Raw genomic sequence first — 24,886 nt, 5'->3', positions numbered from 1 at the left:
TAAAAAGGCTAAACTGGACTTTGCTAAAAAAAAAAACATCTAAAAAAGCCAGCACAGTTCTGGAAGAACATTCTTTGGACAGATGAAACCAAGATCAACCTCTACCAGAATTATGGAAAGAGAAAAGTATGGGGAAGGCATGCTACAGCTCATGATCCAAAGCATACCACATCATCTGTAAAACACGGCGGAGGCAGTGTGATGGCTTGGGCATGCATGGCTGCCAGTGGCACTGGGTCACTAGTGTTTATTGATGATGTGACACAGGACAGAAGCAGCCGAATTAATTCTGAGGTATTCAGAGACATACTGTGTGCTCAGATCCAGCCAAATGCAGCCAAACTGATTGGTCGTCGTTTCATACTACAGATGGACAATGACCCAAAACATAAAGCCAAAGCAACCCAGGAGTTTATTAAAGCAAAGAAGTGGAATATTCTTGAACGGCCAAGTCAGTCACCTGATCTCAACTCAATTGAGCAGCATTTCACTTGTTAAAGACTAAACTTCAGACAGAAAGGCCCACAAACAGCAACCAAAAACCACCGCAGTGAAGGCCTGGAAGAGCATCAAAAAGGTGGAAACACAGCGTCTGGTGATGTCCATGAGTTCAAAACTTCAGGCAGTCATTGCCAACAAAGGGTTTTCAACCAAGTACTAAAAATGAACATTTTATTTAAAATTATTGAATCTGTCCAATTACTTTTGGTCCATTTAAAAACAGGGTGGCACATGTTAAGGAGCTGAAACTCCTAAACCCTTCATCCAATTTTAATGTGGATACCCTCAAATGAAAGCTGAAAGTCTGAACTTCAACTGCATCTGAATTGTTTTGTTTAAAATTCATTGTAGTAATGTCTATAACCAAAATTAGAACAATGTTGTCTCTGTCCAAATATATATGGACCTAACTGTATTTGCACTGAAAAGTGATGGCCGTATCTTATATCATCCAAAAATGCTGACAGGTTCCCTTTAAATATAGCTATCAGCTGCTCTCATGTACATGTTACTGAGTCACTGATCGGGTAAATGAGATATTACTAATAGCAGAAAAAAAAAAAAAAAAGATTTGCAGGAGTCCACTCCAGTGCCATGTCAGTAGTCTGTGGCCACTGGAGCCTCCTCTTACCTGCGTCATCCCAGACGCCTCTCCTGATTATCCTCTTACAATTTACCTTAGTTTGTTCATCCTTCTTTTATGTTAATAATATAGGTCTATTAATACTCCAGTTATAGTATACAGACATTATACACTTAACATGGGAATTGCACCACCAAGCAGGAAAGGTTGTGGCATTTTGGAAATCACAGGATTGATAGACATGTTAATGATATTCTAATATATATTTTCAAATCATCTTGATTTATTCAGCATCGGGTGTGATCGACACGTACAACACTCCTTTGGATAAATGGCTACACTACTGGTTAAGCCACCGAATGAATGTAACGCTGAGTTGTTAATGTACCTGGAATAAAGACTAGAGGGGAATGGCTACCGTACATTATGCCACCTCACACCATAATCCCGAGAGTAGGACTGGTGTGATATTCAATTTGTAAATTGAAACACGAGAAGCAATGGAATGAAATTGAAAGAGAGAAGATACAGATTAGATATTAAAAAAAATCTTTTAAGAGTGAGAGTGATCAATGAGTGGAACAGGCTGCCACGAGAGGTGGTAAGTTCTCCTTCAATGGAAGTCTTCAAACAGAGGCTGGACAGACATCTGTCTGGGATGGTTTAGTGAATCCTGCATTGAGCAGGGGGTTGGACACAATGACCCTGGTGGTCCCTTCCAACTCTAACATTCTATAAATCAATCATGAAGTCCTCTTTATGTTGTTGCCTATGTGGTCTCCAGACAAATCTTTAGCTCACCTTCCGTCCAAGACAAAAGCGGGAGATTTTGCTGAAAAGGATAGATCTCCATTCAAGCCTCCATTGCTGTCTTGCTCTGCACCATAAAAGCCTTTAAGAGCGGTGGCACAAATCAATGGAACACATTCACTTACTATACAGAATGGATCAATCGTGGAACTAGTGGTGCAACCATTTATCCAGGAGCTGTTTTTGAACCCAACAACAAAAGGACGCATGTTGACTGTGCGGTGAGTAGCCTGCGAGGCCTAAACGTGTTATCATTGACTGCAGGGTCTCCAGACTCGTCGCCAATTAAGCACATTTGGGAGATCATTGGTCAGAAATTGAAAAGGTAGTAGTCAGCAATGGATCTTGATGATTTGCTGCCCAAGAAGTGCATTCACTGTGGCAGAATATTCTTTGGAGAACCAATAATAACCTCATTGATAGCAGATAAGGTATATAAGTGCGCGCATTTCTGTGTGTGATGCTTGTACGCAATCCTAAATAAAATCAAGACATTTTGAAAATTCTGTTTCCATTTTTTTAATATAATTTTCATATCACTAACATGTCTATCTATCCTGTGATTTCCAAAATGTCATGACTTTTCCTTCTTGGTGTTGCAATTGTAATATTGAGCATTGTGAAAGAATCATATGGAATTTTGCTGTATTTATAAAATATTAAAGTGAACAAAATTTTAAATATGGTCTACTGTATTGTAATGTACAGTGTGACATATAAACTAAAATAAAACCAGTATTAAAATAAACAGTAAAAACGCATGAAGACATTGGTACAGGAGGAAGTACAGTGGGTACGAAAAGTATTCAGACCCCTTTAAATTTTTCACTCTTTGTTTAATTGCAGCCATTTGGTAAATTCAAAAAAGTTAATTTTTTTTCATTAATGTACACTCTGCACCCCATCTTGACTGAAAAAAACAAATGTAGTAATTTTTGCAAATTTATTAAAAAAGAAAAACAGAAATATCACATGGTCATAAGTATTCAGACCCTTTTCTCAGTATTGGGTAGAAGCACCTTTTGAGCTAGTACAGCCCTCTGGAAGAGGTTTTCATCCAAGATATCTCTGTACTTGGCCGCATTCATGTTTCCTAAAATGGCCACCAGTCGTCCCGTCCCTGCAGCTGAAAAACACCCCCATAGCATGATGCTGCCACCACCATGTTTCACTGTTGGGATTGTATTGGGCAGGTGATGAGCAGTGCCTGGTTTTCTCCACACATACCACTTAAAAATAGACCTTTTTGGTGATAATTCTGTCTCATCAGACCAGAGAATCTTACTTCTCATAATTTGGGAGTCCTTCATATGTTTTTTAGCAAACTCTATGCGGGCTTTCATATGTCTTGCACTGAAGAGAGGCTTCCGTCGGGCCACTCTGCCATAAAGGCCTGACTGGTGGAAGGCTGCAGTGATAGCTGACTTTGTGGAACTTTCTCCCATCTCTCCCATCATCTGCATCTCTGGAGCTCAGCCACAGTGATCTTGGGGGTCTTCTTTACCTCTCTCACCAACGATCTTCTCCCATGATTACTCAGTTTGGCTAGACGGCCAGGTCAAGGAAGACTTCTGGTGGTCCCAAACTTCTTCCATTTAAGGATTATGGAGGCCACTGTGCTCTTAGGAACCTTGAGTACTGCAGAAATTATTTTGCAACCTTGGCCAGATCTGTGCCTTGCCACAATTCTGTCTCTGAGCTCCTTGGCCAGTTCCTTTGACCTCATGATTCTCATTTGGTCTGACATGCACTGTGAGCTGCGAGGTCTTATATAGAGACAGGTGCGTGCCTTTCCAAATCAAGTCCTATCAGTTTCATTAAACACAGCGGGACTCCAATATAGGAGTAGAACCATCTCAAGGAGGATCACAAAGAAATGGACAGCAAGTGACTTAAATATGAGTGCCTGAGCAAAGGGTCTGAATACTTATGACCATGTGATATTTCAGTTTTTCTTTTTTAATAAAGTTGAAAAAATTTCTACATTTCTGTTTTTTCAGTCAAGCTGGGGTGCAGAGTGTACATTAATGAGAAAAAAAATGAAATTTTTTTAATGTACCAAATTGCTGCAATGAAACAAAGAGTGAAAAATTGAAAGGGGTCTGAATACTTTCCTAACCCACTGTATATATCAATAGAGCCGATGTGAAAGGGACTGGCGCGTAGTTCACCAGCGTCATTTTTTTACAGACTGGCCAGATTGTGTTAAACCAGCAGATAGGAAATGACTCGTTATTTACATACTGCCATCAGGTATCAGTTACAGAGGCCATAGTCCATCCTTGTTGTTAAACACAGTAATATTAAGCTTTAAAGGGAACCTGTCACCTCCCCCAGGCGTTTGTATCTAAAAGAGCCACCTTGTACAGCAGTAATGCTGCATTCTGACAAGGTGGCTCTTTTAGTTTGGGTCCCTGGCACTGCTGCAATAATCGCTTTTGAAATTTGTTCCACATACCGTGAAATTGTCCCGTGGGCAGGTCTTTACCCCCGAATCTAGATGCCTCACAACCATCAATCATGGCCTCTGCGCGTTGGGCGCCGCCTCCTCTTCCTTCAGTAGCGTCCCCGGCGCCTGCGCTGTTGTTTTTTTTTAGGGCATGCACAGTTGCGCTGCCCTTCGAACTTACAGCGCAGGCGCCGGGGACGCTACTGAAGGAAGAGGAGGCGGCGCCTGGCGTGCAGAGGCCATGATTGACGCTTGTGAGGTGTCTAGATTCGGGGGGAAAGACCTGCCCCAGGACAATTTCACGGTATGAGGAACAAATTTCAAAAGCGATTATTGCAGCAGTGCCAGGGACCCAAACTAAAAGAGCCACCTTGTCAGAATGCAGCATTACTACTGCACAGGGTGGCTCTTTTAGATACAAACGACTGGGGGGGGGTGAGGGTGACAGGTTCCCTTTAAATTTCCAACCTCTGAACTCATGTTTTTTTTTCTCTCGTAAATTTCCTGATCCCCTTCTGTAGCTCACCATACACCTTAGATAGGTGTCAACTACAGGATCGTTCAGCTGTCAACTAATCCTCCAGGCCTTCCTATATACAGGAAGAGGTGAAGAAACCACAGCCACTGTCCACCGATCCTTCCTTCTCCTTCTTTGTGATGGTGGAAGTACAGACAACTCCTTACACATTATATAGTCATCCTGTCAAAATATTTAGTTTTCTGCAAACATTTGTCTAATGTACCATTGTGCTCAAAAGTTTGCATACCCCGGCAGAATTTTTGCTTTCTTGGCCTTTTTTTCAGAGAATATGAATGATAACACCAAAACTTTTTCTCCACTCATGGTTAGTGGCTGGGTGAAGCCATTTATTGTTAAACTACTGTGTTTTCTCTTTTTAAATCATAATGACAACCCAAAACATCCAAATGACCCTGATTAAACGTTCACATACCCTGGTGATTTTGGCCTGATAACATGCACAGAAGTTGACAAATGGGTTTAAATGGCTACTAAATATAACATCCTCATCTGTGACTTGTTTGCTTGTAATCAGCGTGTGTGCATAAAAGCTCAGTGAGTTTCTGGGATCCAGACAGACTCTTGCATCTTTCATCCAGCCACTGACGTTTCAGGATTGTGAGTCATGGGGAAAGAAAAAGAATTATCAACGGATCTACTTGAAAAGGTAGTTGAACTGTATAAAACAGGAAAGGGATACAAAAAGATATCCAAGGAAATCATAATGCCAGTCAGCAGCGTTCAAACTGTGATTAACAAATGGAAAATCAGGGGTTCTGTAAAAACAAAACCACGGTCTGGTAGACCAACAAAAATATCGTCCACAACTGCCAGGAAAATTGTTCGGGATGCAAAGAAAAACCCACAAATAATATTAGCTGAAATGCTGGACTCTCTGAAAACCGGCGGTTTTGCACAATAAGGAGGCACTTGAAGAAAAATGGACTGTATGGTCGAGGTGCCAGAAGAAAGCCATTATTGCACAAATGCACAAAGTATCTCGCCTACAATACGCAAAACAGCACAGAGACAAGCCTCAAAACTTCTGGAACAAGGTAATTTGGAGTGATGAGACCAAAATTGAACTCTATGGCCACAACCATAAATGTTACATTTGGAGAGAGGTCAACAAGACCTATGATGAAAGGAACACATTTCCTACTGTTAAGTATAGAGGTGGATCACTGATGTTTTGGGAATGTGTGACCTACAAATGCACAGGAAACTTGGTCAAAGTTGAAGGAAAGATGAATGCAGCAAGTTATCAGCAAATACTGGAGGCAAATTTGCAATCATCAGCCCGGAAGCTACGCATAGGACATACTTGGACGTTACAGCATGACAACGATCCAAAACACAAGGCCAAGTCGACCTGTCATTGGCTACAGCAAAACAAAGTGAAGGTTCTGGAGTGGCCATCTCAGTCTCCTGACCTCAGTATCATTGATCCACTCTGGGGAGATCTCAAGCGCGCAGTTCATGCTAGACAGCCCAAGAATTTACACGAACTGGAGGCTTTTTGCCAAGTAGAGTGGGCAGCTTCACCATCTAAGAAAATAAAGAACCTCATCCACATCTACCACAAAAGACTTCTAGCTGTCATTGATGTTAGAGGGGGCAATACATGGTATTAAAAAATGGGGTGTGTGAACTTTTCATCAGGGTCATTTGGATGTTTTGGGTTGTCTTTAGGCTATGTAAACACGTTCAGTATTTCTTGCAGAAATTTCCTGAGAAAAACCTGAAATTTTCTGCAAGAAATCTGCATGCATTTTTTGCGCGTTTTTACCGCGTTTTGGTACGTTTTTTTTGCAGATTTTTCTGGACATTTCCCAATGCATTATATAGTGGGAAATATGCAAAAAAAATCCGCAAAATTAATGAACATGCTGCGTTTTTACCACGATGCGTTTTTTTCTCGGAAAAAAAACGCATCATGTGCACAAAAATTGCGGAATTCATACTAAATGATGGGATGCATAATGTATGCTTTTTTTTGCGGTTTTATAGCGTTTTTATAGCGAAATAACGCAAAAAAAACGTGAAAAATCAGCAACGTATGCACACAGCCTGTAAAAGAGAAAACACAGTAGTTTTACAATAAATGGCTTCACCCAACCACTAACCATGAGTGGAGAAAAAGTTTTGACGTTATCATTCATATTTTCTAAAAAAAAAAGGCCAAGAAAAGAAAAATTCTGGCGGGGTATGTAAACTTTTGAGCACAACTGTATATGGGCACCTTTGACAGGGGGAAAAAATATTTTCACCTATATCAATAGTTACCTTTAGTTAATATAATGTCACAATGTTTTGGGCTGCAGTCTTAATTCATTCATTTTAAGACTCCTTGAAATGCAGGTTGAAACCTAATCCAAGTTTCAGATCTTTCTCTTTGTGGGAGTGTATTTGGAGTGTTGCTGTAATTACTTGCTTTCATGTATCCGCAGAGATCTAATACTGCACATACAGCTGTGTGAAAAAGTGTTTGCCCCTTCCTGATTTCTTATTCTTTTGCATGTTTGTTACACTTAAATGTTTCAGATCACCAAACAAATTTAAATATTAGACAAAGATAACACAAGTAAACACAAAATGCAGTTTGTAAATGAAGTTCTTTATTATTAAGGGGAAAAGAAATGCAAACCTACAGGGCCCGGTGTGAAAAAGTGATTACCCCCTGAACCTAATAACTGGTTGGGCCCCCCTTAGCAGCATCAACTGCAATGAAGTGTTTGCGATAACTGGCAATGAGTCTTTAACAACGCAACGGAGGAATTTTGGCCCACTCATCTTTGCAGAATTGTTGTAATTCAGCCACATTGGCAGGTTTCCGAGCATGAACTGGACAGTCACCTTCAGGATTTTTTGAAAGACAGCAGAATTCATGGTTCCATTTACCACAGCAAGTCATCCAGGTCTGAATCAGCAAAACAGCCCCAGACCATCACACTACCACCACCATATTTTACTGTTGGTTTGCTGTTCCTTTTCTGAAATGTGTTACTTCTACGCCAGACGTAATGGGACATAAACCTTTCAAAAGTTCAACTTTTGTCTCGTCAGTTCACAGAATATTCTCCCAAAAGTCATGAGGATCATCAAGATGTTTTCTGGCAAAACTGAGACAAGCCTTTATGTTCTTAATTCTCAGCAGTGGTTTTTGTCTTGGAACTCTGCCATGCAGGCCATTTTTGTTTAGTCTCTTTCTTATGGTGGAGTAATAAACAATTACCTTAATTGAGGCAAGGAAGGCCTGCCTTTTTTATATGGATTTTGTTGTGGGGTTTTTTTGTGACCGCTTGGATGAGTGGTTGCTGCACTGTTGGGGTAATTTTGGTTGGCCGGCCCATCCTTGGAAGGTTCCCCATAATTTCAAGTTTTTTTCATTTGTGGAGAATGGCTCTTACTGTGGTTTGCTCGAGTACCAAAGCTTTAGAAATGGCTTTATAACCTTTTACAAACTGATAGATCTCAATTACTTTGTTTCTCGTTTGTTTCAAAAAATTTTGGGATGGCGGCATGATGTCTATCTTTTGAGGATCTATTGGTCTAGTTCACTGTCAGGAAGGTCCTATTTGAGTGATTTCTTGATTGAGAACAGGTGTGGCAGGAATCAGGCCTGGGTGTGGCTAAGGAGGGAATTTGAACTCAGCTTCCCAAAGAGGCGATAAACCACAATTAATTTATGTTTTAAGGTAGGGGGAAAATAACTTTTCCACACAGGGCCCTGCCTGTAGGTTTGGATTGCTTTTTCCCTTAATAGAGACCTCCATTTAAAAACTGCATTTTATAATTACTTGTGTTATTTTTGTCTAATATTTAATATTTATATTTAAATTTGTTTGATGATCTGAAACATTTAAGTGTGACAAACATGCAAAAGAATAGGAAATCAGGAAGGGGCAAACACTTTCACACAACTGTATAGGTTAACAAGGATACAATATATATCTACCCTACCATAATGTATGAAATTGAGGGCAGTTTCACCCACCTTTGATCTCACAACACTTGAGAATAATATTGAACAGGACCAGGTTTGCATTCATAAGTCAGGGAGACAGTACTACCTACACTTACATAATACTGCAGCCTAAGGACATAACCAGTAACATCCAGACGTTTGACACTGAAATGGCTTGAGTGCATATTTTTTAATAGACGATAACACTATTCATGTAGATGTGGATGGCTGGACAAGAGAAGTATGTTAATTGTAAACAGATAAATTAAAACCGTACATATTAATGAATACTTACACTATATTTACCAACTCCCCTGAGCTCAGAGAATGTCATGTAGGATATATCAGCCTTCTTTTTACCGCTGTCCACATCTCCGGTATAGATCTGCTTGATGCCAGATCCTTTAATCAGGGGAACACACTCATCACATGGGCATTTGGTCACAAAGATCATAGTTTGTTCATCAGGTTTAATTTCTTGGCACCTGCAATAGTAATAACATGACAAAATGGCAATTGACAGCCAGACCCTTCATCTCTGATTAGTTTCCAGTACTAGAAATGGTCAAAAACCTCCCATTGGCATAGATATATTTTAAAATGGTTCATCTACTATATAATTGTCTAAGGGTCACTTCCGTCTTTCTGTCCTTCTGTCCGTCACGGATATTCATTGATCTCGGCCTCTGTCTGTCAAGGAAATCCAAGTCGCTGATTGGTCGCGGAAAAAAAGCCACGACCAATCAGCGACGGGCACAGTCCGGAAGAAAATGGACGCTCCTTACTCCCGGCAGTCACTGCCCGGTAACGGACCGCGTTATGCCGCAGGTAAGGCACTCCGTTACCGCCGCTATTAACCCTGCGTGTCCTCAACTTTTTACTATTGATGCTGCCTATGCGGCATGAATAGTAAAAAATGTAATGTTAAAAAAAATTTAAAACAAAAACAAAAAACCTGCTATACTCACCCTCCGTTGTCCGCAGAGCCGGCCGCCATCTTCCGTTCCCGGCGATGCATTGCGAAATTACCCAGAAGACTTAGCGGCCTCGCGAGACCGTTAAGTCATCTGGGTAATTTCACAATGCATCCTGGGAACGGAAGATGGCGGCAGCCGCGTGCTCATCGCCTGCGCCAGATCCGAAGGTGAGTATGTTAGAACTACAAGGGGCCCTCGGATCCGAAGGCGAGTATGTTTATTTTTTAACCTGTGACATACGTGGCTGGGCAATATACTACGTGGCTGGGCAGTATACTACGTGGCTGGGCAATATACTACGTGGCTGTGCAATATACTACGTGGCTGTGCAATATACTACGTGGCTGTGCAATATACTACGTGGCTCTGTGCTGTATACTACGTCGCTGTGCAATATACTACGTGGCTGCACAATATACTACGTGGCTGCGCAATATACTACGTGGCTGGGCAATATACTACGTGGCTGGGCAATATACTACGTGGCTGGGCAATATACTACGTGGCTGGGCAATATACTACGTGGCTGGGCAATATACTACGTGGCTGTGCTGTATACTACGTCGCTGTGCAATATACTACGTAGCTGGGCAATATACTACGTCACTGGGCAATATACTACGTCACTGGGCAATATACTACGTCACTGGGCAATATACTACGTCACTAGGCAATATACTACTTCACTGGGCAATATACTACGTCACTGGGCAATATACTACGTCACTAGGCAGTATACTACTTCACTGGGCAATATACTACGTCGCTGTGCAATATACTGCGTCACTGGGCAATATACTATGTGGCTGGGCAATATACTACGTAGCTGGGCAATATACTACATCACTGGGCAATATACTACGTGGTTCTGTACTGTATACTACGTGGCTGCACAATATACTACGTGGCTGCGCAATATACTACGTGGCTGCGCAATATACTACGTGGCTGGGTAATATACTATGTGGCTGGGCAATATACTACGTCACTGGGCAATATACTATGTCACTGGGCAATATACTACGTCACTAGGCAATATACTACTTCACTGGGCAATATACTACGTCACTGGGCAATATACTACGTCACTAGGCAGTATACTACTTCACTGGGCAATATACTACGTCGCTGTGCAATATACTGCGTCACTGGGCAATATACTATGTGGCTGGGCAATATACTACGTAGCTGGGCAATATACTACATCACTGGGCAATATACTACGTGGTTCTGTACTGTATACTACGTGGCTGCACAATATACTACGTGGCTGGGTAATATACTACGTGGCTGGGCAATATACTACGTGGCTGGGCAATATACTACGTGGCTGGGCAATATACTACGTGGCTGGGCAATATACTACGTGGCTGGGCAATATACTACGTGGCTGGGCAATATACTACGTGGCCATGCATATTCTAGAATACCAGATGCGTTAGAATCGGGCCACCATCTAGTTTCTTAATAATTTTAGGAACGTTTTAGCCATAACTCTTCTTCTGCAGTAGACGTAATAAACATTGTGTCTTTTATAAATCTTTATAATTGGGCAAAGCGGATTCTTCTAAAATAAAGAAATAAACATTAGATGCCTCTAGAGCTCTCTGCTGCTCTTGTGGTCCTGCCAGCTTCAGAAGTGATGACATCTTGCTCAACAGTCACCTGACCCCTGCAGCCAATCACTAATATCAGCGTTCACCGGACTAGGACAGTGAATAGCGGCAGTGGTAAGGTGACTGATGGATGGGACAAAATCACTTCCAGTATCAGAGCTTGCAATATTCCAATATATGTACCAGCCCACTCCAGTAGCTGTTAATATAAAAAGTGGTGTATACAACAAAGATTTATGCTGCCGTCCAATGTATGAGGTGTCAAGCAACTGTTCAATAATATAAGGGAGGCATGTAAAAGGTATAAAAAAAAAAAAGGAAACAAATTACCTGAATGTTATTGCGTTCTGTTCTGCATGGATAATATATCGAAATTTCCTGATTTCTCTATCTTTCTGGTTGTCATCCATGTGAGGAAAATCAGCATATTCTGAGCCCACAGGGAAAGCATTATATCCACACCCAAGGAAGTACATGGTCTCTGTCCCATCACAATCAAATGAGCTCTGAAAGCAGATTATCAGGGAATTATATAGCACGTCTATTTCAACATCGAAGTCCTGACTGCTAAATATTGTGACTGCATTGAATTATATCACACAACTGCATCTGAAAAAGATTAAAATAAGAAAGTTACCAGGTCCAGATTATTATTATTGTAGCGCCATTTATTCCATGGCGCTTTACATGTGAATGGCAAACACCTCCATTTTATACCAAAATTAAATGGCACCCATCACCAGGTTTTTGCTAGCTCATCTGAGAGCAGCATAATGTATGGGCAGAAACCCTGACTCCTGCGAGTGAATGCAAGCTTATCGTTTTGGACCGGACAACCCCTTTAAGTGTCAGAAAGGTCCATCTTCTATGCCAGATTCTATACTAATTGAGAAGAAGGATCATAGGAGTGTCTCTGCTGGTTTGGCAGGTGATAGAAAAGTTGAGTATTATTCTTCTTTTTTTTTTTTTTTTTTTTTTTTTTTACTTCAGGACATTTATTATTATTATTATTTATTATTATAGCGCCATTTATAACTGCTTATTTCATCTTTTTATGCTCTGTCTCCGACTACTGCTTACATCTTTTATAGGCATTTTCCTCAAAGGGGTTGTCAGGGCTTGAGAGTAAAGTATGCTGTCACTGTATGTGACCCCGTGTTTGCAATCATACACACTGATTGCAGACTTCTGTCCTACACCCAACAACCCATTTAAAATGTGTCTCTCAAGGCAGATGCTCTTTAACCCCTTAGAGTCTGAGCAAACTTTCTCCTTCCTGACTAGGCCAAATTTTTTTAACCCCTTCATGACCCAGCCTATTTTGACCTTAATGATCTGGCCATTTTTGCAGTTCTGACCAGTGTCTCTTTATGAGGTAATAACTCAGGAACGCTTCAACGGATCCTAGCGATTCTGAGACTGTTTTTTCGTGACATATTGTACTTCTTGTTAGTGGTAAATTTAGGTCGATAATTTTTGCGTTTATTTGTGACAAAAAAACTGAAATTTGGTGAAAATTTTGAAAATTTCACAATTTTCAAATTTTGAATTTTTATTCTGTTAAACCAGAGAGTTATGTGACACAATAGTTAATAAATAACACTTCCTACATGTCTACTTTACATCAGCACAATTTTGGAAACAAAATTTTTTTTTGCTAGGAAGTTATAAGGGTTAAAATTTGACCAGCGATTTCTCATTTTTACAACAAAACTTACAAAACCATTTTTTTTAGGGACCACCTCACATTTGAAGTCAGTTTGAGGGGTCTATATGGCTGAAAATACCCAAAAGTGACACCATTCTAAAAACTGCACCCCTCAAGGTGCTCAAAACCACATTCAAGAAGTTTATTAACCCTTCAGGTGTTTCACAGCAGCAGAAGCAACATGGAAGGAAAAAATGAACATTTTTACGGTAACTTTTTAGTCACAAAAATGAACTTTTAGCAACATTTTTTTATTTTCCCAATGGTAAAAGGAGAAACTGGACCCCGAAAGTTGTTGTACACATTTTCCGGAGTACGCCGATACCCCATATGTGTGGGGGAATCACTGTTTGGGTGCACGACAGGGCTCTAAAGGGAAGGAGCGCCATTTGACCTTTTGAATGAAAAATTGGCTCCAATCTTTAGCGGACACCATGTAACGTTTTGGAGAGTCCCTGTGTGCCTAAAGATTGGAGCTCCCCCACAACTGACCCCATTTTGGAAACTAGACCCCCCAAGGAACTTATCTAGATGCATAGTGAGCACTTTTAGACCCCAGGTGCATCACAAATTGATCCGTAAAAATGAAAAAGTACTTTTTTTTTTTTTTTTTTCTTCACCAAAAATTTTTTTTCGCCTCAATTGTTTTCATTTTCGCATGGGTAACAGGATAAAGTGGATCCTAAAATTTGTTGGGCAATTTCTCCTGAGTACACAGCTACCTCACATGTGGGGGTAAACCACTATTTGGGCACATGGCAAGGCTCGGAAGGGAAGGAGCGCCATTTGACTTTTTGAATGAAAAATTAGCTCCAATAATTAGCGGTCACCATGTCGCGTTTGGAGAGCTCCTGTGTGCCTAAACATTTGAACTCCCCCACAAGTGACACCATTTTGGAAACTAGACCCCCCAAGGAACTCATCTAGATGTGTGGTGAGAACTTTGAACCCCCAAGTGCTTCACAGAAGTTATAACGCAGAGCCATGAAAATAAAAAATCATTTTTCTTTCCTCAAAAATTAATTTTTAGCCTGCAATTTTTTATTTTCACAAGGGTAACAGGAGAAATTGGACCCCAAAAGTTGTTGTCCAGTTTGTCCTGAGTATGCTGATATCCCATATGCTGGGGTAAACCACTGTTTGGGCACATGGCAGAGCTCGGAAGGGAAGTAGTGATGTTTTGGAAGGTAGACTTTGATGGAATGGTCTGCAGGCGTCATGTTACGTTTGCAGAGCCACTGATGTGCCTAAACAGTAGAAACCTCCCACAAGTGACCCCATTTTGGAAAATAGAGCCCCCAAGGAACTTATCTAGATGTGTGGTGAGCACTTTGAACCCCCAAGTGCTTCACAGAAGTTTATAACTCAAAGCCGTGAAAATAAAAACTCATTTTTTTTCCCACAAAAATAAATTTTTAGCCCCCATTTCCAGGACGTCCCTCCTGACAGCACCCTGGAGGACGTCCTACTCCCCTTGCTGGGACAGGAAACACACGAGAGTTCAAAAGGTCATGTCCCACCCCCAATTCTCAGTGTTTTTCCTGTCCCTGCAAGGGACGCACGAGAGAAGCTGTGCAGCTTACCGGAGCTCAGGGGGACCGTGCGGCTTGCCAATACCCTTCCCCCTGTCAAGAGGCTGAGGGCAGAAACCCTCCAGAGGGGGGTCCCTCTGCTCCAAAGACCAGGAGTGACGAAGCTCCTGGTGGCAGCCGTTCCTCCCAGTGGGAGGCTCTCGGCTGCGGACGCGGTTCCAGGCAGCAGGATTTTGCGGCATCCAGAGCGGTACTGCATCCTGCACGGCATCTTCAGGCGGAAGTCCCAGGGAACCGCGTCACTTCCAGTTTCACGGCATCCGCTACCATCACTTCCGGTGACGCTGTAAGAGCGGGGGAAGTGTGTGCCCTCCAAGAGTTGAACGCACAGCAGCTGAAGCGCTCCTGTCCAGCATGGAGAGCTGCGGGGACCTGCTACACCGGACCATGGAAGGAAACATGCCAGCCAAGGAAGGGGTGAGTGCGCATAGCGCAGACCTCCCTATCTGCACGCAGGTACATACCCCATTACTTACTCCCTACCTTATGTCATTTAGGATAAGGGAACCCCCGCTGCCCCCTCTGGTCAAGCTAAGAAGTCCGGCAAGGCCTCCGGGAAATCCAGTAGATGCTCTATATGTAATGTGAAACTTCCGGACACTCATGTCAAAACCTTGTGTGCAGATTGCACATCTAAGGTTATGAGGGACGAACAGCCGGCACTCTTGTCAGAGATGAGGTCCCTAATACGTGAAGAGGTTCAGGCTTCTTTGTCCAGTATTGTGGAGAAATCCAGCCCCGTTCCCAGCCGCAAGAGAGCCAGACGGGAGCGAGACCTAAGAGAGCCGGTGTATAGTTCTGAGGATAAGTCTGACTCCGAGGACTTTGTCTCAGAAGAAGAGGGTGAACTTCCTTCAGGGAGTCAGGACCACAAGAGGAAATACCTCTTCCAGGCGGAGGAGACGAATGATCTTGTGCAGGCTGTGCGGAGCACAATGCAGATAGAAGAGACATCTAAACCTCAATCCAGGCAGTACCTGATGTTTGGGGGTCTTATGTCACGTAGGCAGACGGTATTCCCAGTTAGTGAGCATATCAAAGCCATGATACTGGAGGAGTGGAAGGAAGCAGAACGTCGGCTGGTATTGTCTAAAGACTTCAAAGCTCGTCTACCTTTCGAGCCGGAAGACGTCAAACTATGGGAAGAGATACCCAAAGTAGATGTTCCAGTGGCAAAGGTTGCCAAAAAGACAGCCATACCATTCGAGGACTCATCAAACCTGCGCGATCCCATGGATCGGAAAGCTGACATACTGCTAAAGAGGGCCTGGGAATCATCCGCAGCCCTAATTAAGACTAACATAGCAGCTACCTCGGTAGCTCGGTCTATGTATCTATGGATGGGTCAATTCAAAGAGCATCTATCCAATAAAACCCCAAGGTCTGATATTCTAAGCTCTCTCCCCATCATGAGATCTGCCATGGCTTTTCTGTCTGACATGACAGCTGAATCTGTCAGATTTTCAGCTAGAAGTGGTTCACTATCCAACGCAGCTAGAAGGGCGGTCTGGCTAAGATCCTGGTCAGGTGATAATGCCTCTAAGATCAAATTATGTTCAATTCCCTTCTCAGGAGCAAGGGTATTTGGTCCTTCCCTAGACACTATTCTAGAGTCAGCCTCTGATAAGAAGAAGGGTTTTCCGGAGGACAAGCCTAAGAGGTCTCAGTCCTTTCGGAGAGGTTTTCCCTTCAGGAGACAGCCCGATTACAGAGGGGGTAGATCCAATAGAGGATTCAATAGAGGTCCCCGTAGCCAGGGCAATAAGAACAGGAGTTTCTTCTTCAGCCCCTCCTCTAAATCTAAGACGCAATGACGCCACTCTTATCGGGGGAAGGCTTCGCCACTTTGCGGAAAATTGGGCACGGGTCACTCAAAATCAGTGGGTCCTTCGAACTGTGTCAGAAGGCTACAGGATCGAACTTTACTCCCCTCCACCAGACAGATTCATCGTGCCCACGATGGTTATGCGAGACTCTCCCATGATGATAGACTTACAGGATATGCTTTCCTCAGAAGTCATAATCCCAGTACCACCACTAGAAGTAGGCCAGGGACACTACTTTCTCTTTTTTCCATAACAAAACCATCCGGCGACTCTCGCACAATAATAAATCTGAAACCTCTAAATGCCTGGGTCAGGTACAAGAGGTTCCGTATGGAGTCCATACGTTCAGCAATTCTCCTTTTAGATCGGGATGCTGTGATGTGCACTCTCGACCTGAAGAGTGCCTATTATCAGGTCCCCGTCCACCCTTCATCTCAGAGGCTTCTGAGGTTTGCGGTGTTGCTGCCATCCGGGACCTGTCACTACCAGTTTCATTGCCTTCCGTTCGGGCTTGCCTCAGCACCTCATGTATTTACAAAGCTGGTGTCAGAAATTGTCGCTTTCCTGAGAAACCAGGGGATCATAATAGTCCCATATCTCGACGACTTTCTCCTGGTCGCAAGAACGCCAGAGATTCTGTCAGACCACAGGAACTGAACCGTATCTGTGATGGAACAGTTAGGATGGGTCATAAACTGGCAGAAATCCGACCTGACTCCGGAATGCAAAAAGATCTTCCTGGGAGTATGTCTGGATTCAAGAAACAGGATACCCCTGCTACCCGAGACCAAGCTGGAGGCAATCCCGATCCAGATCAGGCTCCTATTAGAGCGCAGAGCATCAATAAGGACGGCCATGAGAGTACTAGGCCTGATGACGGCTTGCATACCGTGTGTAAGATGGGCACAGTTCCATTCAAGACCTCTGCAAAGATTAATCCTCTCCAAATGGGACCGTCGTCCGTCTTCTCTGGACAGTACTTTAAGGCTGACGTATCCAGTACGAAGATCTCTCCTCTGGTGGAAACAACCAGAGAAGCTAAGAATCGGGGTGTTATGGTCTACTGATCCCTATGTAGTAGTAACTACAGACGCCAGCGCCTGGGGCTGGGGAGCCCATCTAAAAGGCAGGATCCTACAAGGGAGGTGGCCAGCAGATGTCGTTCACAGCTCCTCCAACTTCAAAGAGCTGTATGCTGTCTGGGAGGCATTAAGAAGGAACCGACACACCCTCGAAAATTGCCATGTCAGGATACTGTCCGACAACGTTACAACTGTGTCTTTCCTGAAGCATCAGGGAGGCTCATGACACCATCCGCTTCAGGAGCTGGCGGGAAGAATATTTTGTTGGGCAGAAAATTCGGTCCTATCCATTTTGGCAATTCACTTAGAAGGCTCCCAGAATGTCATAGCAGACTATCTGAGCAGGAGACGGGTGTTTGCAACAGAGTGGGAACTCAACCAGGAAATCTTCCAGGATCTTTGTCTTCGCTGGGGAACTCCCAGTATAGACCTATTTGCAAACAGGAGAAATTCAAAGGTCTCAAGATTCTTTTCACTGAACCCTCAAGATCTCCCAGCAGGGATAGATGGTCTGAGCCAGGAATGGACGGAACCCCTCTCGTACGCATTCCCGCCCCTAGCACTGATTCCAGCTGTTCTCAGGAAAATCAAAGAGGATCGAGCTCGAGTCATATTGATTGTCCCATTTTGGCCGAGAAGGAGTTGGTTCTCTCTCCTAGTAGACCTGGCAATCGAGAGCCCAGTAGAGCTTCCTCTCAGGGCAGATGTAATCCACCAGGGTCCAGTGTACCACCCGAACCCAGAGAATCTCCATCTCTCAGCATGGATCCTGAAGGGAACATCCTGAAGGCAAGAGGGCTATCGGATCAAGTGATAGCTACTATTAAATCCAGCAGGAAGCCAGTCACATCGGCAATTTATTTGAAAATCTGGAAACGTTTCTGTCTGGAGGGTGGCAGGTCTGAGGTTACGGCAGGCACTCCCGACTTACCCAGAATTCTAGATTTCCTGCAGACTGGGTTTGACAAAGGTCTCAAGCCAAGCACCTTGAAAGTGCAGATCTCAGCACTTAGCTCTTTTTTCGACTATCCCCTAGCATCCCACCCGTGGATAGTTAGATTTATCAGAGCCACCCAGAGGTTGCGCCCCACCATTAGACAATTGTCGCCGTCCTGGGACCTTAATCTGGTCCTCAAATTCCTTTGTAAAAACGTCTACGCCTCGGCTGATTATATGCCCATTCCAGTCCTCACTCGTAAAACAGCATTCTTAGTGGCGATTACTATGGCTAAGAGGGTGGGGGAGATTCAAGCCCTGTGCACTAGGGACCCGTACCTCCAGGTTAGAGAGGATAGCCTAATCCTTAGATTGGATCCCTCTTTTATTCCAAAGGTGGGAACGGTTAAAAATAGAAATCAGGAAGTCGTGTTACCGTCCTTTTGTAATAACCCGGCTAATGAAAAAGAAAAAGCTCTCCATTCTCTCGATGTCAGACAGGCAGTCTTAGACTACCTGGCAGCCACCAACTCATGGCGCATTGACCCAAATTTGTTCATTTTATTTGGAGGTAAGAATAAGGGAAAGAAGGCCTCTAAGGCCTCTATCGCTCGTTGGATCACCTCCGTGATCTCTGAGGCTTATCTGTCAGAAGGGCTCCCACCTCCAAAGGGTCTCCATGCACATTCTACTCGAGGGATAGCTACTTCCTGGGCTGAGAGGGCAGGCGCCTCTCTAGAGCAGATCTGTAAGGCGGCAACATGGGCTAGCGCCAACACCTTTTGTAAACATTATAAGCTTGATGTTTTGTCTGGTCAACATACTGCTTTTGGGACAAAGGTTCTCCAAGAGGTAATCCCACCCTGAGGAGGTGCTTTGGTACTCTCCAGGGTGCTGTCAGGAGGGACGTCCTGGAAAATAGGTATTAAGCTTACCGTTAATTATGTTTCCAGGAGTCCATACTGACAGCACTGGTAGTTCCCTCCCTGGTAATATTTATATCATGTTGCAATGTAACCCTGGCATATGATGTATGACGTTTCTCGCATATGATGTAATATGTTTTGTCATATGATATAACTCCTTCCTGACATATGATGTAATATGTTCTATTTACCATTAAAGAAATTTTTTTCTGCATTCCATGTGGCGGTTCTTGTTACAACACTGAGGATTGGGGGTGGGACATGACCTTTTGAACTCTCGTGTGTTTCCTGTCCCAGCAAGGGGAGGAGGACGTCCTCCAGGGTGCTGTCAGTATGGACTCCTGGAAACATAATTAACAGTAAGCTTAATACCCATTTTTTTTATTTTTCCAAGGGTAACAGGAGAAATTAGACCCCCAAAATTGTTGTACAATTTTTTCTGAGTACGCTTATGCCCCATATATTTGGGTAAACCACTGTTTGGGCGCACATCGGGGCTCGGAAGGGAGGGAGCACCATTTGACTTTTTGAATGCAAGATTGGCTGAAATCAATGGTGGTACCATGTCGTGATTGGAGACCCCCTGATGTGCCTAAACAGTGGAAACCCCTCAATTCTAACTCCAACACACCCCTAACCCTAATCCCAACTCTAACCATAACTGTGATCACAACCCTAACCCCAACACATCCCTAACCCTAATCCCAACCCTAACCACAACCCTAACCCCAACACACAACCAACCCTAATCCCAACCCTAACCGTAACCCTAACCCTAGCCTCAACACACCCCTAACCCTAATCTTAACCCTAAATCCAACCCTAACCCTAATTCCAACCCTAACTCTAGTTCCAGCCCTAACCCTAAGGCTATGTGCCCACGTTGTGGATTCGTGTGCCGATTTTTCTGCACCGTTTTTGAAAAATAAGCAGGTAAAACGCAATGCGTTTTACTTGCGGATTTACCGCGGATTTTCAGTGTTTTTTATGCGGATTTCACATACTGATTCCTATTGAGGAACAGGTGTAAAACGCTGCGGATTCCACACAAAGAATTGACATGCTTCGGGAAATACAACGCAGCGTTTCCGCACGGTATTTTCCGCACCATGGGCACAGCGGATTTGGTTTTCCATAGGTTTACATGGTACTGTAAATGTGATGGAAAACTGCCACGAATCCGCAGCGGCCAATCCGTAGCGTGTGCACACAGCCTAATTCTAACCCTAATTCTAACCCTAACCCTAATTGCAACCCTAATTCTAACCCTTACCCTAGTTGTAACCCTAACCCTAGTGGGAAAATAAAAATAAATTTTCTTTATTATTTTCCCTACCTATGGGGGTGATAAGGGGGGGCTTTATTTACTATTTTTTTTATTTTGATCACTGTATTAGGTTGTATCACAGTGATCAAAATATACCTGGAATGAATCTGCTAGCCGGCAGATTCGGCGGGCGCACTGCCCATGCGCCCACCATTTTAGAAGATGGCGGCGCCCATCGCTGAAAACGGACGGACAACGGGACTCGGTAAGTATGGGGGAGTGGGATCGGACAGCGGGGGGGCAGAGGGGAGGCCGGGGGCAGGCGAAGGGGAGAGGAGGGCAGCGGAGCACAGAACAGAGGGGAGTAAAGACTGACAGCAGCAGCAGATCGCCACTGTCAGTTGGTGGAGGGGGCAGATCGCAGTCTCCAGCCATGGCCGATGATATTGCAGCATCGGCCATGGCTGGATTGTAATATTTCACCAAGTTTCATAGGTGAAATATTACAATTTGCTCTGATTGGCTGTTTCACTTTCAACAGCCAATCAGAGCGATCGTAGCCATGTGGGGGCAAAGCCACCCCCTGGGCTGAAGTACCACTCCCCCTGTCCCTGCAGGTCAGGTGAAATTTTAGTTAACCCTTTCACCTGATCTACAGGAATGCGATCCTGCCATGACGCCACATAGGCATCACAGGTCGGATTGGCACCGACTTTCATGATGCCTATGTAGCGTCACAGGTCGGGAAGGGGTTAAAAAAGCCTTTTTTCGTGACACATTGCTCTTTATGTTATGGGTAAATTTAGATTGTTATGTTTTTGTCTTTACTTGTGAAAATATCAACATTTTTGAAAAAATTTTGAATTTTCAAACTTTCAATCTTTATATCCTTAAACCAGTTAGTCATGATGTACAAAATAAATAATTAATAACATTTCTCACATTTCTACTTTATATCTGCATCATTTTCAAATGTAATTTTATTTTGTTAGGATGTTAGAAGAGTTAGAAGTAGTGATGAGCGAGTGTACTCGTTGCTCGGGTTTTCCAGAGCACCCTCAGGAGATCTCCGAGTATTTGTTACTGTTCGGAAATTTAGTTTTTTTTTACACCGCTGCATGATTTACAGCTGCTAGCCAGCCAGAGTACATGTGGGGTTGCCTGGTTGCTAAGGAATCCCCACATGTAATCAAGCTGTCTAACAGTCGTAAATCATGCAGCTGAGGCACCCAAGCAACGAGTACACTCGCTCATCACTAGTTAGAAGTTTAAAGCAATTTCAAATTTTTCCAAGAAATTTACAAAACCTATTTCTTTAAGGATCTATTTAGATTTACATGTACTTTCTGGGGTCTATATATTGGAAACTCCTCAAAAGTGATACAATTTTAAAAACTCCACTCCTCAAATATTTCAACATTGTTGTCAGGAAAATTTGTTTTAACCCTTTAAGTGCTACAAAGGAATTAGTGCAAAGTTGAATGAATGAAAACATAAATTGTAACTTTTAATCTAAAATGTTGCTTCAGCCCCATTTTTTCACTTTTACCAAGAATAGCACAAGAAAATTATTATTATTATTATTTATTATTATAGCGCCATTTATTCCATGGCGCTTTACATGTGAGGAGGGGAGATCACGTAAAAATGGACCTCATTATTTGTTACCTAGTTTCTTATGAGCGCACTGATACTCCACATTTGGCCATAAACCTATGTTTGAACACATGATAGGGCTCAAAAGGGAAGGAGCCCCAACTGAGTTTTGGAACACAAATTTGTCCGAAACAGACTGCGGGCACCATGTCGCATTTGCAGGGCCCCCAAGGCGCCTAAACAGCTCAAAACCCCCACAAGTGACCCCATTTTGGAATTTTATCCACTAGTATAGTGAGCATTCTAAACTCACTTGTATTAAACAGAATTTGATAACATTAGGTCGTCATACTGAAAATTTTATTTTTTACAACAATGTTGCTTTAGCCTCAAATTTTTCACTTTTGCAAGAGGTAATGCCGGCATCCTTGTCTTCTGCCTGGAGGACACTTACTATTTAAGGCACCTCCTCCAGCATGAAGGTGCCTGAGCAACGTTGTTTGTATGTTCTAACACGCTTGCTAGTTCACAGGTCCCAGTACTCGTATCCAGTATGCCAGTCCTGTACTTCAGTCGTGCGTGCCAGCCTGCATGTCTATCAGTCATATGCCAGCCTGCCTATCAGCAGTGTCCGCTGCACTTGTCTACTAGGCTATCTGTTGTGTCTGCCAGTACCCACTGGTATGTCAGTCCGTTACAGGTAACATGAAAAAGTGTCCTGCAAAGTTTGTTACCCACTTTCTTCTGAGAGTGGCAATACAAATCTCCCTGAACACCTCCAGGTGAAGAGCCCACTCTCCTGTGGGTAGCTGCTGGCAACTTAAATAGTCTGCCTCCTAGTTGTATATGAACTGGTATATGAACTGCCAAGATTAGAGGAACCTTGTCCTCTGTCCACTCCAAAATCCCTGCTACCTCTACCATGGCAGATTGGCTTCATGTGCTCCTCTGGCAATGGATATAGGTCACAGCAGTAGTATTGTCTGAATGACGGCTGATCGGCAACCCACGGACTAAGTGCTGCTAACGTAATAGTGCCAGATAGACAGCTCTGAGCTCCAGTACGTTGATAGGGAGAAGTCTCTCTTGACTGCTCCAGACTACCTGGACTGTCAAGTGACAGAAGATTGCTGCCCAGCCGAAAAGGCTGGCATCTTTGGTGAGCACCTGCTACTGAATGGGATGAAAAGAGAGACCCTGAGTTAACAGAGGTGTCGAAAACCACCACTTGAGAGACCACGGACAGAGAAGGGGAAAAGGCCGATCCGGGGACTGTATTGACCTGCCCTAAGAGACTAGAGCGACTCCATCTTAAAGAGACAAAGACGATTCAATTTGTTCGGGCTCCTTAAATCTAAAATCGGCGGCTCCGAACTGTCCTCTTTGGAGATGACAAATAGATTTGAATAAAAACCCCAGAAGCATTTTGATATGAGAAGACCTACAATCACCCCAGCCTGAGGAAGAAAGCTATCACCTGGTTGAAACTGAGTCTCATACTTGAAGACCTGGGAGGGCGAGAGCAAAAGAAACGATCCTGAGGTAGAGTGATCACCTCTATTCTGTAACCCAAAGAGATAACCTCCCTGACCCAAAGATCGCTAAATGTCCTAAGCAATGCCGTCTGAAAAAGAGGCAGTGTCCACCCACCCAGGAAGAATCCCCGAGTGGGGGAAGCATTGACCTTGATGTTGTCTCTGGACCCAAAGGGCCTAGCCCGTGCTCCAAAAGAGCATCCGAACGGTATGGGTCTAAAAGGTAGCTCTCTTAGGCTCCTGGGAAACCTTGGGTCCAACCTGCTGACCCGACTCATCCAGTGATGGAAACTGACTAAAGGGACGGACCTGCAAGGCCCCACGCCTCCGAAAATGATGGCTGGTCCTGGACTGAGGAAGCAGGGTGCTTAGATAAGACAAATGATCTTTTCTAGCCTGGCTCCAAATAATAATAGTGTTATGGAATGGTAGTCCTGACAGCGATCTTTTTGAAGCTAGGTCTGCCCTCCACCCCTTGAGCCAGCCACAGCATACAGCGAATCGCCACGCAATTATTTGCCGCCACATCCAAAAAGGCTGAACAGAGATACTTCCCTGCCTGCACAATCTGATCCGCGATCTCAGCTAATGCCAAATCCTGGGAGCCAACCAAAAAACTATATCACAAATGCTTAGCCCACGCCATCAATGCCGTGGAGATCTAAGTGTCAGAAAAGACTGATCAAAGGGAAAACCTGCTTCCTCAAAAGTGGACCTTACCACAGATTCCGTGCAGTCCTTAAGTTCCGCAACCTCTGCAAAAGATAGAGTGGTCACCTTAGATAAGAGGGATACCGGAATGTCTACCACCGGTGAAGTGGACCAAGAGGCCACCAGCTCTGCTGGAAATGAATATAACAGCTCCATACAACTAGGATTTTCAAAGCATTTGTCTTGGTGTTCCCATACTCTCTGTAAAACCTCTGTAAATTCCTCATGGTTAGAAAATGATCTAGCCACATGCTTACCCCTGCTAAAAAAATCCTGTTTCAGTA

General features: G+C 43.6%; 1 protein-coding gene across 1 annotated transcript in view; it reads right to left on the bottom strand.

Moving 5' to 3' along the window:
* Positions 1 to 24,886, bottom strand: part of CDADC1 (cytidine and dCMP deaminase domain containing 1) — a 61,003-nt gene that overhangs the window by 16,602 nt on the left and 19,515 nt on the right. Inside the window, exons 6-7 of the mRNA XM_069758845.1 lie at positions 11,754 to 11,929; positions 9,126 to 9,315 (exon numbers count right to left, since the gene is read on the bottom strand). Of these exons, the coding sequence (XP_069614946.1) occupies positions 9,126 to 9,315; positions 11,754 to 11,929 (366 nt within the window). The remainder of the gene's footprint in view (positions 1 to 9,125; positions 9,316 to 11,753; positions 11,930 to 24,886) is intronic.

The sequence above is a fragment of the Ranitomeya imitator genome, chromosome 3 (assembly GCF_032444005.1).
Source record: "Ranitomeya imitator isolate aRanImi1 chromosome 3, aRanImi1.pri, whole genome shotgun sequence".
NCBI lineage: Eukaryota > Metazoa > Chordata > Amphibia > Anura > Dendrobatidae > Ranitomeya > Ranitomeya imitator.
Note: the sequence above shows the minus strand (reverse complement) of the source record. Positions and strands in the feature narration are given on the sequence as shown.